The sequence below is a fragment of the Oratosquilla oratoria genome, chromosome 22 (genome assembly GCF_046742065.1).
Source record: "Oratosquilla oratoria isolate Oo_2021 chromosome 22, ASM4674206v1, whole genome shotgun sequence".
NCBI lineage: Eukaryota > Metazoa > Arthropoda > Malacostraca > Stomatopoda > Squillidae > Oratosquilla > Oratosquilla oratoria.
Genome location: NC_134798.1, coordinates 19,718,757 through 19,734,840, shown reverse-complemented (window position 1 = coordinate 19,734,840; position 16,084 = coordinate 19,718,757). Strand labels below are relative to the sequence as shown.

Sequence of the window (16,084 nt, the reverse complement as noted above, 5' to 3'; positions counted from 1 at the left end):
TCACTTTAATAACTGTGTCCTTATTGTGTTCCTTCATCTGTTGTTTCACTATATCTCTATATTCAATTTTATTATCCTCCTGAAGTTTTTTCCAATCCTTTACCTCTCTTGCTATGGACTCTTTATTCTCTTTATTATTCCTCTTTAATTCCTTATTCTCATCCTTTACTTCTTTTTAACTGTCTTTTTAATTCTTATATTTCTTTATTTAGGTTTTGGTTCTCCTTCTTTAGTTCTTCCAGTTTATCAACTCTGTGTAATTAGAGCGAGTTGGCTGAACCTAAACTCCCATGATTCGTTCATTTTTGTTAGTTTTCCTCTAGACTTGCTAATCGGGGGGGAGGTTGTCGTCTCCTCCCTCATTAAATCCATAGAAATCATTATCTCCACTTTATATTGAGTTGCTCTTATCTATATTTCTACTTTTGATCCCTTTGCTGACTTGTTCGACTTCACTTGAGTCGTCTGCGTACCTTTTGTTTGCCCCCCTTCTAACTTCTGGGGCCTATTCCACCCCTTCCCCATTTTCTTTCATTTCTCTCAATAATTCCTCCCCTTCTCCTTTTTCTTCACCTGCCCACTACACCACGAGCTTTCCCCTTCCCTACTAATACAACACATGTACTCCCTCGTCGCTGAAATTCACGAAAATTGCCTTTTTTCCCGGAGTTCCAGTCTTCGCCGTCTGTCGGACGTGTGTGTGTATTTGCCTAGTTGTATTTTACGGGAAGGGGAGCTATGCTCGTGGTGTCCCGTCTTCATATCTCATTTTATCTGAACTATTTTTACATTCATGTATTGTTTTTGCACACACCACTTTCTCATCTAACTTGTTCCAAATGTCTATTACTCTGTGAGGAAAGCTGTTCTTTTTCACATCTCTTCTATAGCTGTCTTTCTTGATTTTCTTTCCGTGCCCTCTTGAATTTCTATCATCCCCTTTTATCAGATTCTCTCTATCAATAAATGTGTAACCGTGCGTGCGTACGTATGTACGGATTTGTGTATGTATGCATGTGATTCATCATGGTCTTTGGATCATATGTTGGACTCGTGTTAGACAGCTATTTCTCTCCCGGAAGAGAGCTCAGAGCTCGTATATGACCGACCTATGGGTAATGCTGTGACCTTACACGCACACACACACCCAAACTCCCCGCCCACGAGAGTTGGAGTAACAACCCGCAGAGCAGTAATACTGAAATCATTTCAGCCCTGGGCAGCATTCAAACCCGAACCTCCGTAGTGGCAGCCGGGAACTCTACCAACTGCGCCACGAGTGTGCATGCGTGGATATGTATGCTTGTATCTATGCATATGTCTGCATTTCTCCACGCGCGCATGTACGTGTGTGTACGTGTGTATGAGTGTGTAAGCGTTACTTTATGAGTGGTTCGCTCACGTATATGCACGTGCATATATAATGCGAGTATAAGGTACGCATATACGTTTCCGCATATGCGTCTGTGTATGCATTAGCATGCATACGTATGTTTGTATGCTCGTATATGAATGTGTATGTGTATTCATATTTTCGAATGCAGCTACTTACTTGATAATGGCTGACGACATCAGTGCCTGACTTGAATACACAGCGCACCCTAATATGGTTGGCGTGGCCTTCCTTTCCTTTCATCTCACCTTCACCTGGGCCAATGTCAGTGTCTTTATCCGTGTTAAGGTCACCAGGGTGAAACGGTGTAGGCTACTCCAGTACCTCATATACTCGAGTGCATTAATGTCTCAACTGTCATCGTCACTATCTCGACCACTCGATATTTTCATTTCATTATTAAGACTAATTAATACTATACGAGTAGTGTTTTTATCATTCATGGTACGCATTTTTCTTGTTACTACTATCTACTACTATAAATATTGCCAATACACAATCACCATTGCAATTTTCATTTTCACTATTAGCCTACTATTTTAATCACTGTCGTTACGATTTCCATATGTTTTCATTATGTCTGATGATAATGTAACCATTCGCATTCTTGCTACCTTCCTGAGAATTATTACTTCCCATAAACAAGGCCCACACAAGGAGGAGGGCAGGGGAGGGGGCGTATGACCGGGGGGCGGGATTTTTAGGGGGGGGGACGACAATCCTTGCTTGGACTTGCCACCCACAAGGCTGACAAAATATTAATTATAAAAACAAATGAGGTCGAAGAAGCCCTGAACGTCTTACCGTAATCGACAATTTTTGCGTTTGGAAGAAAAAAATATCTTATCCTTTCTACAGTACAATAGGGGTATTAAATAAAAAATATGGAATGTTTAATTATTCAGCAAGCCAATAGCTAAAATGTCTACATGAAAAAATATTAAGATTGACTCGGTACTTTTATTGAGAATTGTGATGAGTTCGCTAACCTTCGTGTTGCACTGAAACTGACTGCGAGGACATCAGTTGCTTCTTGTGAAAGGTTTTTCAGCAAACTGAAGATCATCAAGATATACCTGAGGAGTTCCATGGGCCAAAACAGACTGACAAATCAAGCATTCCTCAGCACTGAATCTGACACTGATGGATATGAGATTTGATGACATCATTCATGAATTTGCCTGAAGCAAAGCAAGAAAATTCCTAATGTGATCTATAATTACTAATGTAATCTATAATTCCTAATGTAATCTATAATTCCTAATGTAATCTATAATCTTCGGATCTTATCATTTCTATGGTAATTGTTTTATTATGAAATAAATATTTTTCGGAAAATACAAACACAACCACACTGCGGTCTGAGGGATGCTTTTTTCTATTATGGAAAATTATTTCAATTCTTTTTCACCTGATCTAGCGGCCTCCACCGGATCTAGTGGCCTTCATGGGATCTACAAGAATCCACCGGACCTACAGGACTCCTTCAGATTTACAGGACTCCATCAGATTGACAGGACTCCATCGGATCGACAGGACTCCACCGGATCTACAGGATTCCACCGCATTTACAGGATTCAACCGGATCTACAGAACTCCACTAGATCGACAGGACTCTACCAGATCTACAAGACTCCACTAAAACTGTATGAACGTGGCATTGCCGACAAATCTATCGAGATAAACACCAAATGTGAGGACGGAGCCTTTATTAGTACGACGTTTCGCTTGTTATTACAGCTTTTTTCGAGTACATAGTCGTCATACACACGACTGAGATTAAATAAGAAGAACTGGGGGAACGGGGGAGGGAGGGAGGGAGGGAGGGGGTCACTGAATATTAGGAAAGGTTAAGGAGAATGAGGACTAAATGTCTCGGAACAGGAGAGGTTAAGAATAAGATGGAAGAATTGGCTGGGTGAAGGACACAACCGAGGTACAGAAAGAAGAAGAAAATAAGAAGGGTGGGCAAATGTCTACGGGGGGGGGAGGTTGGAGGGCAACTAGGGATAGCTTAAAATTTTGTGGACAATGGGTATTAAAGGAATTAAGTGGGGTGAGATATTGAACATGCCCCTGTTTTGTTCAATTGTGTTGGTGCCTTGAATGATGGCTGCTTCCAAACATTTTCTATGGATCTTGTTGGGTTCATGCACTAGAAGTTATGCATTTTCCCAGTCCATCAAGTGGTTGCTAGCCTACTGTTCTTGTGTGCAACACATGCGTTGGTGGTGACATCATGGCGGACGTCTTATCGGTGTTCTTGTATCCAGGTTTTTAGATCGCGTGATGTTTATCCAAAGTAGGATTTTTCACATCCCGAGCACGGAACCCGATAAACACCGGCTTTATTGTTCGGCGTTTTGCCGATGTCTATTTACGTCCTCGTGATGTTTTTAATTGTCCAACTGTTCTAGCACACTACTTCCAAGTTGGTGTTTTTTAGAATACGAAGAAGAAGAGAAATGAAGACGAGGACATAACAGGGAAATTAGAGATCAGACTCGGTAACCGTATATTCAGGATGAAATAGGGGGAAGAGGAGCAAGGTGGGCTGGACACTGCGTACGAATGGAGGCAGACAGACTACCAAAGAAGGTGATGGAAGGAGGAGTAGAGGGCAGACGACCAGTAGGGAGACCCACGTACAGATGGATGGATGGAGAAAAGAAGGACGTGAAGAGGGTGGCTCCAAGAGAGGACTGGAAAGAATTGACAGAGGATAGAACCATCTGGAGAGGCATAGCGAAAGCGGTGAAGGACCGTCCGGCCTGACAACCAACAGATGATGATGTCAGGATGGTGTCGACGTCGCTGGTTGATAACACGAAACGTTTGACTGTCCCGCCCTGCTGCCTACGGCCTTCCAGAATGTTGATGGCCCGTTTTCTACATCTATCTATACGGAAGTCTGGAAATTTTAATTTTAAATTCTTTTACCTGATATACCAACACTCTTCTTAGTATTCTTCACTGTATATTCTGAGTGCCCTAAGGAAGAAGCCTATCACTACTCCTTTCTTGACCCTGATGTCATGGTGGGAATAGAAATTAATTAAATCGTTTTTGTTAGTGGGTTTTCTGCATACTTTAAATTTCAGCTGGTTACCATGTTTTGATATGTGTGTGTCTAAGAAAGGAAGGGAATCGTTAATTTTTTTTTTTTAGGGAAAACTAAATGGTGGGTTCTACCTCGTTCAATGCAGTTTGAAAGCGATGGAGATTGAATCGCCTGAGTGTGATGAGTACGATCGTCCACGTAGCGCAGGCATAGTTGTCCTCCAAATCCTCCCTTCCGTAGACATTTGCCCAACCTTCTTATTTTCTTCTTCCTTTTGTTCCTCGGTTGTGTCCTTCACCCAGCCAATTCTTCCATCCTATCCTTAACCTTTCCTGTTCCCAGACATTTGGCCCACCTTCTCCTTAACCCTTCCTAATATTCAATGACCCCACTCCTCCCTACCTCCCTTCCTTTCTCCCTCCCCCTCTTCCCCCAGTTCTTCTTATTTAATCTCAGTAATGTGTATTACGACCATGTACCTCCAAAAGCTGTAATAACAGGCGAAACGTCGTACTGATAGAGGCTCCATGCATTTGGTGTTTATTTCGATCCACTAGAACTACAATACTCCACAGCATCTACCGGAATCCACATGATATTGCGGCCTCCACCGGATCTACAAGGCTCCACCGGATCTACAGGCATCCACCGGATCTACTAGCCTCCACCGGATCTACAAGACCCCACTGGATCTACAGGACTCACCGGATCTAAAGGCGAGTCCTATATGAACGCATACACACACACTCGGTGGCGCGGTTGGTAGAGGCCCCGACTGTCACTACGGAGGTCCGGGTTCGAATCCTGCCCAGGGCTGAAATAATTTTAGTATAGCTGCTCTTCGAGTCGTTACTCCAAATCTCGTGGGCGGGGAGTTAGGGGTGTGTGTGCGTGTAAGGTCACAGCATTACCCATAGATCGGACGTAAGAGCTCTGAGCTCTCTTCCGGGGAAATAGTTCTCGACCACGAGTCCAACACGTGATCCAAAGACCAAGGTGAATCACACAAACACACACAAGTCGGACAGACGACGGAGATTGGAACTCCGGGAAGAAATGCAATTTTCGTGACTTTCAGCGACGAGGGAGTACATGGAAAGTAGGAAAGGGGAAAATTCGTGGTGAAGTGGGCAGGTAAAGAAAAAGGAGAAGGGCATGAATTATTGGGAAAAATGGAAGAAAATGAGGAAGGAGAGGAACACGCCCCGGAAGTCAAAAGGGGGGTAAACAAAAGGTGCGCAGACGACACAGCTTAAGTCAAACAAATCAGCAAAGGGATCAAAAGTAGATATATATATAAGAGCAACTCAATAGAAAGTGGAGATAATTATTTCTATGAATTTAATGGGGGGGAGACGACAACCTCCCCCCGATTAGCAAGTCTAGAGGAAAAATAACAAAAAATAACGAATCATGGGAGGTTAGATTCAGCCAACTCGCGCTAATTACACAGAGTTGATAAACTGGAAGAACTAAAGAAGGAGAACCAAACCTAAATAAAGAAATAGAAGAATTAAAAAGACAGTTAAAAGAAGTAAAGGATGAGAATAAGGAATTAAAGAGGAATAATAGAGAATAAAGAGTCCATAGCAAAAGAGGTTAAGGATTGGAAAAAACTTCAGTAGGATAATAAAATTGAATATAGAGATATAGTGAAACAACAGATGAAGGAACACAATAAGGACACATTTTTAATATTTAAGTGATGAGAGAGGAGAATATAGTAAGAGACTTAGCAGATAAAAAGAAATGTATAATTATATTAGGAATGGAAGATAAGCATAATCCAAATAGGACTACAAAAGTAAGAGATGAGAAAGAAAAGGTAAACAAGGTATTAAAAATATTTCAAGAAGGTGAACAGGAAATAGGGAAAGAAATTTATTAAATATATAAACTAAGGAAATACAGTATAGACAAGGTCAGACCAATTAAGGTTAAATTCACGTCACAAACGACAGCAGGGAATGTCTTATCAAAAACAGGGAAACTAGCAGAAAGTAACCAGTACAAACAGGTATGGATGAAGAGGTGAATAAAGAGGAAAGAGAGGAAGAAAAAACAAAAGAATCAAAGCTAAAAAAAAAAAAAAAAAAATGAGAACAGAACAGATTCAAAGAGAAATTCTTGTGAAGGGTAGTGGATATGAAATTGAGGAAATGGTTCATAGGAGAGAAAAACAGAAGGGAAACTGAAAACAGGATGGAGGTAACAGAAAATTAAAAATGTCCTTCACAAATATAGATGGATTAATAACAGGCTTGGATAAACTGAATGATTACCTGAAGGAAAAACAACCGGACATAATGGGAATTGTGGGGACAAAATTGAAAGGTCCATTACCACCAAACAGTGTAGGACATGGTGTATATAACTATTGGATTAGAAACAGAGAAGTAAAACAAGGTGGAGTTATGTTCCTGACTAAGAGGGATATAAATGTGAGGAATGTTGCATATGGAAAGAAGAGAGTGGAGATGATTATGATAGAAATAGAGGACAGGGACAAGAAGAGTAGGAAGTTTGTGGTAAATTATGTGCTTCCTAAAATGGCTTCGTGGGAAGAGAGAGAACACAAGAATATGTAAGAAGACACAAGGATAACACTAAATAAGATAATGGAAGATGGAGGAAGAAAAGTTATAATGGGTGACTTTAATTGTAAAGAAATCTGCTGGGAAGAGATGACAGTGAAGGGTGGAGACAACCTATGGGGAAATGTACTACTTGATATGATTATAGAACATACAATGACATAATGGTTACAAGAGAACACTAGGTATAGAAATGAGGAAGAGCCATTGAGACTAGACCTAAGAATCACATTGAATATATGACACCAATAAGTAAAATTGACCACACATTGGTTGAACCAGAACTAAACGAAGAAAAATAAATGGGAAAAATGAACAATACAGAAAGGGAAGAATGATGTATGGAAAAACAAATTTTGATGAAAAAAATAAAATAAAATAAAAAAGCAGACTGGGAAAGGATATACAAAGAGTAGAAGAGAAATGGAAAATTTTAACAAAAATTTATAAGCAAGAACTTGAAAATTTTAACAAAAATTTATAAGCAAGGAATGGAAAAGTATGTTGCAAGGCAAAAACAAGAAAAAAGATATGTAGAACGTTGGTACAACAAAAGATGTAGGGAATTAAAAGATAAAAGGGATAAAGCTTGGATAAAATGGAGGATAGACAAAAAATACACAAAAAATGGAAAATATATACTGGTTATAGAAATTAATATGTACAAGTGAACAGAGAAGAAAAGAGAAAATAAGGAAAGGATGTCATGGAAAAATGTAAAGATCAACCAAAACTATTTTATAGATTTGTAAAGAACAAACTTAAAAACAAACAAGAATTAGTGAAACTACAAGGAACAAGGAAGAATAGAATACACAGAGGAAATAGAAATGGCAGAAATTATGAACAAGCATTTTAAATCAGTGTTTACAAGGGAGAACATACAACCTGAAGAGATTGAATGGGAGGAGAAAGTCCCCCCTATGAGATGGAAGTATTAAGGAATGAAATAATGGAACACTTGAGTAATCTCGATGTCAGAAAATCGCATGGACCAGATGAAATAGCAAACTGGATTCTGAGAGAATGCAGGAATGAACTAACAGACAAAATATATAGCCTAATAAACAGTTCATTGAAAGAAGAAAAAGTTCCAAAAGATTGGAAAAGAGCAAATATAGTACCAATATATATAGGGGGAAACAAGGAAGACCATACTATTTTAGATGGATAAGGTATTTGGGGAAAAAAAAATATATATATATATATATATATAAATCCAAGGCAATTTGGATTTAGACAAGGACAATCATGCGTCACAAACTTAATGTGTTTCTATTCAAGGCTAAAAGATGTAATACAACAAAGAGATGGATGGGCTGATTGTGCATTTCTAGACCTGAAAAAGCTTTTGATAAGGTACCACATAAGAAGTTGCTTAAGAAATTAGAAACTGCAGGAGGAATACCGGACTAACTGCTGAAGTGGATGGAAGACTTCTTGCATGAAAGAAAAATGAGAGTAGCGATAAGAGACAAACACTAATTGTGATGAATTGATAAGTGGTCTTCCACAAGGAAAAGTTCTGGCCCCAATAATGTTTGCTATATATATTAATGATATGGATAAAGGAACTGAAAGTTTTATGAGCTTCTTTGCAGATGATGCAAAATTATTGAAAAAAGTGAACAATGAAGAAGATTGTGAGTCGCTACAGAGTGATCTCACTAAAGTATGGGAATGGAGTAGGAAGTGGGAGGTGGAATTCAATATTAAGAAGTGTAGTATAATGGAATTTGGAAGATGCAAAAAAAGAATGGTGGGATCATATAAATTGGGAGAAGAAATTTAAAAAAGTAGAAAATGAGAAGGACCTGGGAGTCAATAATATGAATAATATGTCCCCTGAGAAACATATAAACAAAATTTTTGGAGAAACTTATAATTTAATAACAACAATCAATGTGACATTTACATACCTGGATGAAGAAATGGTGAAGAAAATACTAGTCACTTTGATAAGACCAAGATTGGAATATGCTGCGACGACGTGGTCACCAAGTACAAAAAAAAAATGTATAACAAAACTTGAAAGAATACAAAGAGCAATTACAAAATTGGCATCAACACTCTCAGAACTATCATATGAGGAGAGACTAGCAAAACTTGAGCTATAGACATTAGAGCAAAGAAGAGAGGAGACTTGATAACTATTTGTAGAATCATGAAAGCTATAGAAACTATTGATAGAGAAGATCTAATAAAATGGGATAGTAGAAATACAAGAGGACACAGAAATAAAATCAAGAAAGACAGTTATAGAAGAGATCTAAAAAAGAACAGCTTTCCCCACAGAGTAATAGACATTTGGAACATGTTAGATGAGAAAGTGGTGTGTGCAAAAACAATACATGAATTTAAAAACAGTCTAGATAAAATGAAATATGAAGACGGGACACCACGAGCATAGCTCCCCTTCCCGTAAAATACAACTAGGTAAATACATATTATATATATATATATATATATATATATATATATATATATATATGTACATATACAAGAGAAATTCACTAGTGACAGCGACAATAATCAGTTAATTTTTATGACAGTTGCATGCAGGACTTGAACCTACTGCTTGGCATTGTACAGCTGTCTTATTGATGGCGGAGCAATAGATTCAAGTCCTGCATGCACCTGTCATAAAAATTATCTGATATACATATATTTCATAATATATATATATATATATATATATATATATATATATATATATATATACTTATATAAATGCTGCATTGCATGTAAAACATAGAATTTGAAAATATAATGTAGAATAAGAACACGTGCTCAGACTTCCTGGTCCAGACATAGGTTAGATCAAGTGTGAGACAACAACTTATTAGAATTTATCACAAGTTGAGAAACAATTACCTCAATATGTCATCACAGATATATATGGGAAGATAGAAGGGCAGAGGAAGAAAAACATACTGAATAATGTAAAATGCCAGAAATAAGGATAGGAAAGATTTAATCTTATAAAAATAAAATTAAAAATTAATACAATAGAAAAATATAAATGCATCTATTGATAAGTAAGGTGAACTAAAATAGAAATATGGAGATCAGTCAGGAAGAGGAATGTAAATAGGAACAAAGGGAGTGATGGAAAATCAAGAATGATCACAAAAAGAGCAACCAGATCATTTATCTCCTCATGTATGTTCTGCACGTGAATACTATCACTGTTACCAGGCAATTTTCATAATTTTTTTTTCTTCTGACTTTCTGAGTGCTATACGTCATTAATATATTATGGTTCTCTGCCTCTTTTTTCCAATTCTTTTCTTCCCAATCAATTATTTTCCTCAGTTATTCTTTATTTTCATAATTCCTAAATTTGATATTAAATAGTCTGTGGCACTAGACACAATCACTATTCATTAAATACAATGACACTGTATGAAGAATGAACACTACTGATGATGTCATTGTGGAGTGCATGGTGCCACGGGTAGGTTTTACAAGAATGGTTGAAGCAGATGTTTTGGGGGTAGGATTAGTAAGTTCAAACTCTAATAAACAAAAGATATTTTGTGTATTTTGTCTATTATTGACTTTGGGAAGTACTAGAAATTAATTCTGATAAAATCAGACAAAAAAATAGAATAAAATAAAAATAAATAAATAAATAGATAAATAAAATAAAATGAAACAAAGTGTTTACTCTTTAAAGGTTATTTTTGCCTTAACGAAAGTTCCCAGGTAACCAGCAGTAGCCAGTGAATTTTCCTGAGTCAATAAAGAAAGGACTATTGTATTATCTGGGTATGGTTAAGGTGGGGAACTGTAAATTGAAGTGTTCAGTGTCTTCTGTATGACAGTTGCATATGGGTCAGTTTGGCTTTGTGGCCAAGCCTATTCTGTGATGGTAAGAGTTTAGAGATGATGACCCGAGCGCAAGTGTACTAGAGTGGTTCTAACTTCTCTTGGCAAGAATTTCTCTTTGGAGCTAATATCTAAAGGGGTTTGATTCATACTAGGCTCAGGGTTTTCGGAGTCATCATCAGATAGGGTCATGTGTGATGTTTGTTTGAAATATGTATTTAGTTTACTTAATGTGGTATAAATGTGGTGAATGTGGTGCGGGTATGGGCGTGCAGTTGTTGTTGTTGTTGTCATTCCCTAGACTGTCTGTCCGAGCAGTCTCGTCTCCCCAAGGAATGCCACAGCCGAAACTGGGTTTTCCCACAAATCCTTTATAGAGTGTATATTGTGTTGTTTGCGTGCATGATTGTGTATAATGCAGTCTTCCATTATGTGTTGTATGGTATGGGGTGAAGTGTTACATCCTGGGCAGCTGTTCACAATGCGGTCATCCAGCCTCTTCTGGTAGCTTAGAAGTGCTGGGTGGTGGCCGCATTGCAGTCTGGCCAGGTGGACTCTGTCCTTTCGTGGGAGAGAGGATTCAGAAGGGTGGATATCAGGGGGTCTGGCATGCAGCAGTGTGTTGTCTTTCAGTGTGTTAATGGAGCCGTGAGTGATATGATTATGAATATGTTTCTGGAGGCTGGTATTTGGTGGTTGTGGAGGAAGAGAAGAGAGTATCTGTATGTGATACAAGTCTTTGGGTGTTGTTTTAATGTTTCTTGGTGTGTGTGGGTGTTCTGCTATGTAGTGTAGCGGGTGTGATGTGTTTGTGGTGGCTGCATTTGGCACACATGGCACGGGGCCAAAGGTCACCATGTAGAAGGGGGTGAATGGGTGTTGGGTGTTGGCTGATGCATATGGGCTGTGTGTATGTGGAGTGAACAAGGGGAATAGTGAAGTGAAAAATTGCAGTGGAAGAAAATATAGACAATAATTAACTAAGGTAGGATTGATAGGTAATATGAGTGTATGAGAAACTAGCAAGAAGAGTCTTCTTCATCAAAGAAGATGAAGAAGCAGGAAATAACATGGATAAGATAAGTGAAACATTAGCCTGTGACCACAAGCTATCTTGGCATGGCTGAGGCCATTAGCTCAAGATGATCAACATAACCCTAAAGCTGTCTGATGGCAATGGAGACATCACCGCATGGCTTAGAAAGGCAGAATTAGTGGTAAAATTAACGAGTGTCAGTGACATCACAAACTATATTGCCCTTAATCTGGAAGGCTAGGCATTAGCCATTTACCTAGAAGTACAAGAGAGATCAAGACAATGCAGCAAAGCTGAAAAAGAGGTTTGAGGAGCCATTCGCTGAGAGTGCATTGAAACAGTTATTCAGCTACAAAGATTGTGCACTTCTTGGGAATGAGCTTCAGGTTTGCTTTCCTCTGGTGGCCTAAAACTTCCTCTAGCCACTCCAGGAGGTATGGGTGAACCCAAAGGATAGTAAGTGCATCTCACTGTGTACAAGGGGTATCGTAATGGAGGTAAATTCTTGGAACAACATCTCTGTCAAGGGAGTGTCTCGACATATCCTGGATCTTCGTCGTGTGGTGGATGGCAGAGAAAACGATGAAGAGAATTACAATGCGATAGTGGATGGGGGAGCAGCGCCTCAATGTTCTCTGGGATGGCTGCAGTACTATGAAGTAGGAAATGGAGAGACAAAGAATAGGTTGATTTTGAGATTAAGGGGGAGGGTATAAATATGGTGTGGGTATGGATGTGCAGTTGGCACCCATGGCACAGGGTCAAAGGTGACCATGTAGAAGAGGGCAAATGGGTGTTGGCTGATGCATATGGGTAATGTGTATATGGAACAAATGAAGGGAAGAGCAAAGTGAGAAAACTGCAGTGGAAGAAAAATATAGACAATAATTAGCTAAGGTAGGATCGATAGGTGATACAAGTGAAAGAGAAACTAGCAAGAAGAGTCGTCTCCAAAGAAGAAGACGAAGAGGCAGGAAATAACATGGATAAGGTAAGTGATATGTTGGCCCAAGACCACACTGGCAATACAGGTCTTCTGGATGTCAGAAAAAATACAAAAAAGCCAAAAATGAATATACAAGAATACATGGAGAAGAAAAGAAATCTGGGAAAGATGTAGTCGACATATGCAAAGACCAACCCAAGCTATTTTACAAATTTGTAATATAAAGAAGGAATATCCAAATTGAAAATGGTTGAAGGAGAATATGAAGATGCAAGAATACAAGCAGATATAACTAACAAAATATTTCAGTAAGTATTCAATGTGGGTGAAGTATTTGAGAGAAAAGAGTGGAGAAAATATATATATCATTTCAACAGAAATAGAAGTTCTTAAATAGCTAAAAATATTGGAAACAAGAAAGCCCTCAGGACCTGACGAGGTCTCAAATTGGTTAGTGAGAGAATGCAGAGAACAAATGATGAACAAAATACATAATTTGATAAGTTTACTAAAAGAGGAAAAGGTGCCAATGAACTGGCAATCTGCAAGTGTGATACCAATTTTCAAAGGAGGAAGAAAGGAAATAGAAAAGAATCAACAGAAGGTTATACTGTAGTAAATAAATGATAAAGACGTCAAGAGGTATAATTTTCCATACAGAAGTGTAGATTTATGGAATAAGTTGGATGAAAATGTAACCCAAATCAACTTTATAAATGATTTCAAGGTTAAGTTTAATAAATGGAGGAAAAGATACTCATGAGTATAGCTACAACACTGTACACTACAACCAGGTATAATACAAATAGGTAAATACAACTCTTAACCACCTTAAACACTTTATACATCTAAAACCACTGAAACACTTTTAACTGTCTTTCACTCCATTTTTATCATACCCCACTCAACATCATCAGACACAGCCTTAAGAGCACACTGGTGGTGATAGTTACCTGAGACGTTGAAACTCGGGTGTGTCAATGATGGTGACAAGGAGGGGGTGCAAGTGGAAAGAACCATGCACTGCATCATGGAACACCTTCCGGGACTCTGCTGGAGCCTATCAAAGTAAGGGGGAAAACATCAATAAGGAAAAAGTTTAAATAAAAATGGATCAGATATTGTGATTATTTAATGACACTTGAATGTGTTGAAATGTAAGTTTATTTCAACATCTCTAGGTCGTACCATATAATTTATTAAAATATAGTCCCTTAAACATATACAGATTTTGTTGATTTATACAAAATCTTCCAAGGACTGTATTGAAATAACTAGTGTATGATTTTTTCATCCACTGAAGTTGAAGTAAGCACTGTACATTTCTTGCCTGAGACTCCTCTTCTTTTCCTCTTTGCAGCTGAACTGTGGAGCATAGGCACTCACCACTTTTAGCATTTCAGCTAAAACTATTTCAGCTTTTATTACTCTGCTGCCCCTCTAAACTTCCACCACATTTTCCCCTCAAATTGCTGTTTAGGATGACACCTACTACATTCCATCCAGTCTCGCCTAAACCACTGCACAAATTTTACATCCATTCCCGATCTATTTAACCCTATTCCCTTTCAGTTTTGTTTCTTAGGCACACACATCTACTTTTGTCGCATTCATCATCTCTGCCACTTCTCAATTGGCTGGCATAGACTTGCTTCTACAGCCACACTTATCAACCATGATGTGGTAGCCCTCCTCCACTTATCAGAGGGGTTGAGGAAATCCCCTGAGCATTGCAACTGGGGTTTGCCCTGGTTATCTTCTCTCTGATTTTTGCTTTCATTCATGGTTTTGGCAATGGGGTTTTACACTCTGATGCTTTCCCTTACAATAGCCTCTATTTATCCAGACTTGGGACAGACACTGGGTTCTGCTGGATTGTGCTGGGTTGCCTCCTCCCTCCCCCCAGCTCCAGTGGCTAGGTTACAGATTTATCCATGTACATATTTTATCCATACATCTATCTATATACCAAAAGTTTTCCCCCTTATAAGGGAGGTAGCCAAATCAGAGGCACGTATCTATTCCTACCCATTTCACTCCCTTCCACCCCACCTATCTCAGCTCCTCATGGATGATGGGTCATCAATGCCCTGGGTCAAATGCAATGCAGCAAAACACAGTACATCCATAGCAAGGCTGCTTCCCTTAATTGGCAACCTCACCCCCTCCGTACCCTCATGCAGAAAAAAAGATGGTGAGAAACCCCTTCAGGCTGGATCAAAGTATCATTCCCTTTTTTGCTACAGTATCTTCCATATACAATCATTCTACACTCATACCTATTTCCTACCTTTTCCTATCCTTACTCAACAGACATACCCTTCTTGCTCAGAGCCTCCTTCACCCCCATCTATCCATCTCATCCTCAGTCATCCCTTCAAATTCACTCCATCAACCTCTACCTTCCACACCTCTTTTATTAATCTTTCATCACTCATTCTTTCCACATGTCCAAACCATCTCAATAATATTTTGTCAGCTCGATCTGCCATCTCCTTTTCCACTCTCCATCAATTCTCCACTTCGATTTTTACAATGCTGCTAAATATCCTCAGCTTTGTGAAGTGGTTGAGCCATTTTTACTTGCTTTCCCAAGTTCATACATGGCTGAAGCTGGTTTTAGCCATGTAAATGCAATTCTAACAAAGCAGAGGCGCAAACTGAGCATGGAGGCTGGTATTTGGTGGTTGTGGAGGAAGAGAAGAGAGTATCTGTGCGTAATAAAGGTCTTTGGGTGTAGTTTTAATGTTTCTTGGTGTGTGTGGGTGTTCTGCTATGTAGTGTAGCGGGTGTGATGTGTTTGTGGTGGCTGCAGCAAGTGTTTGTGTGCCTCTCATGTCGAGGTGGTCCTTGACTTTGAGGACTTTTGTTTCATGGTGTAAATGGTCTGTAGGTGTTGTATTTGTGCAGCCTGTAATTGTTTTTAGAGCTTTGTTTTGTATGATTTGAAGGGTGTTGTGGTGTGTCTCACTGAGATTAGGAGCCCATGCAGGACTCGCATAATTCATCACTGAGCGTATGCATTGTTTGTATATTGTTATATTAGTTTCTTTGTTTTGTCCAAATGTTGTTCCAGTGATTGACTTAAGTGCGTTAAGTCTAGGTGTGCATTTGTTTTTTATGTTTGTGAGGTGTTGTTTGAAAGACATGGATGTATCGTATGTTACACCAAGAATTTTCGGTGTGTTTGTGTGTGGTATTAGAGTGTTGTTGATGTAGAGAT

General features: G+C 38.8%; 1 protein-coding gene across 8 annotated transcripts in view; it reads right to left on the bottom strand.

Moving 5' to 3' along the window:
* fal (SAM and HD domain containing deoxynucleoside triphosphate triphosphohydrolase falten) overlaps nucleotides 1–16,084 on the bottom strand; it is a 152,787-nt gene that overhangs the window by 124,664 nt on the left and 12,039 nt on the right. For all 8 annotated transcript variants that reach the window (XM_076205663.1, XM_076205669.1, XM_076205667.1 and 5 more), the window contains one exon: nucleotides 13,815–13,921. In XM_076205663.1, coding sequence (XP_076061778.1) covers nucleotides 13,815–13,921 — 107 coding nt within the window. The remainder of the gene's footprint in view (nucleotides 1–13,814; nucleotides 13,922–16,084) is intronic.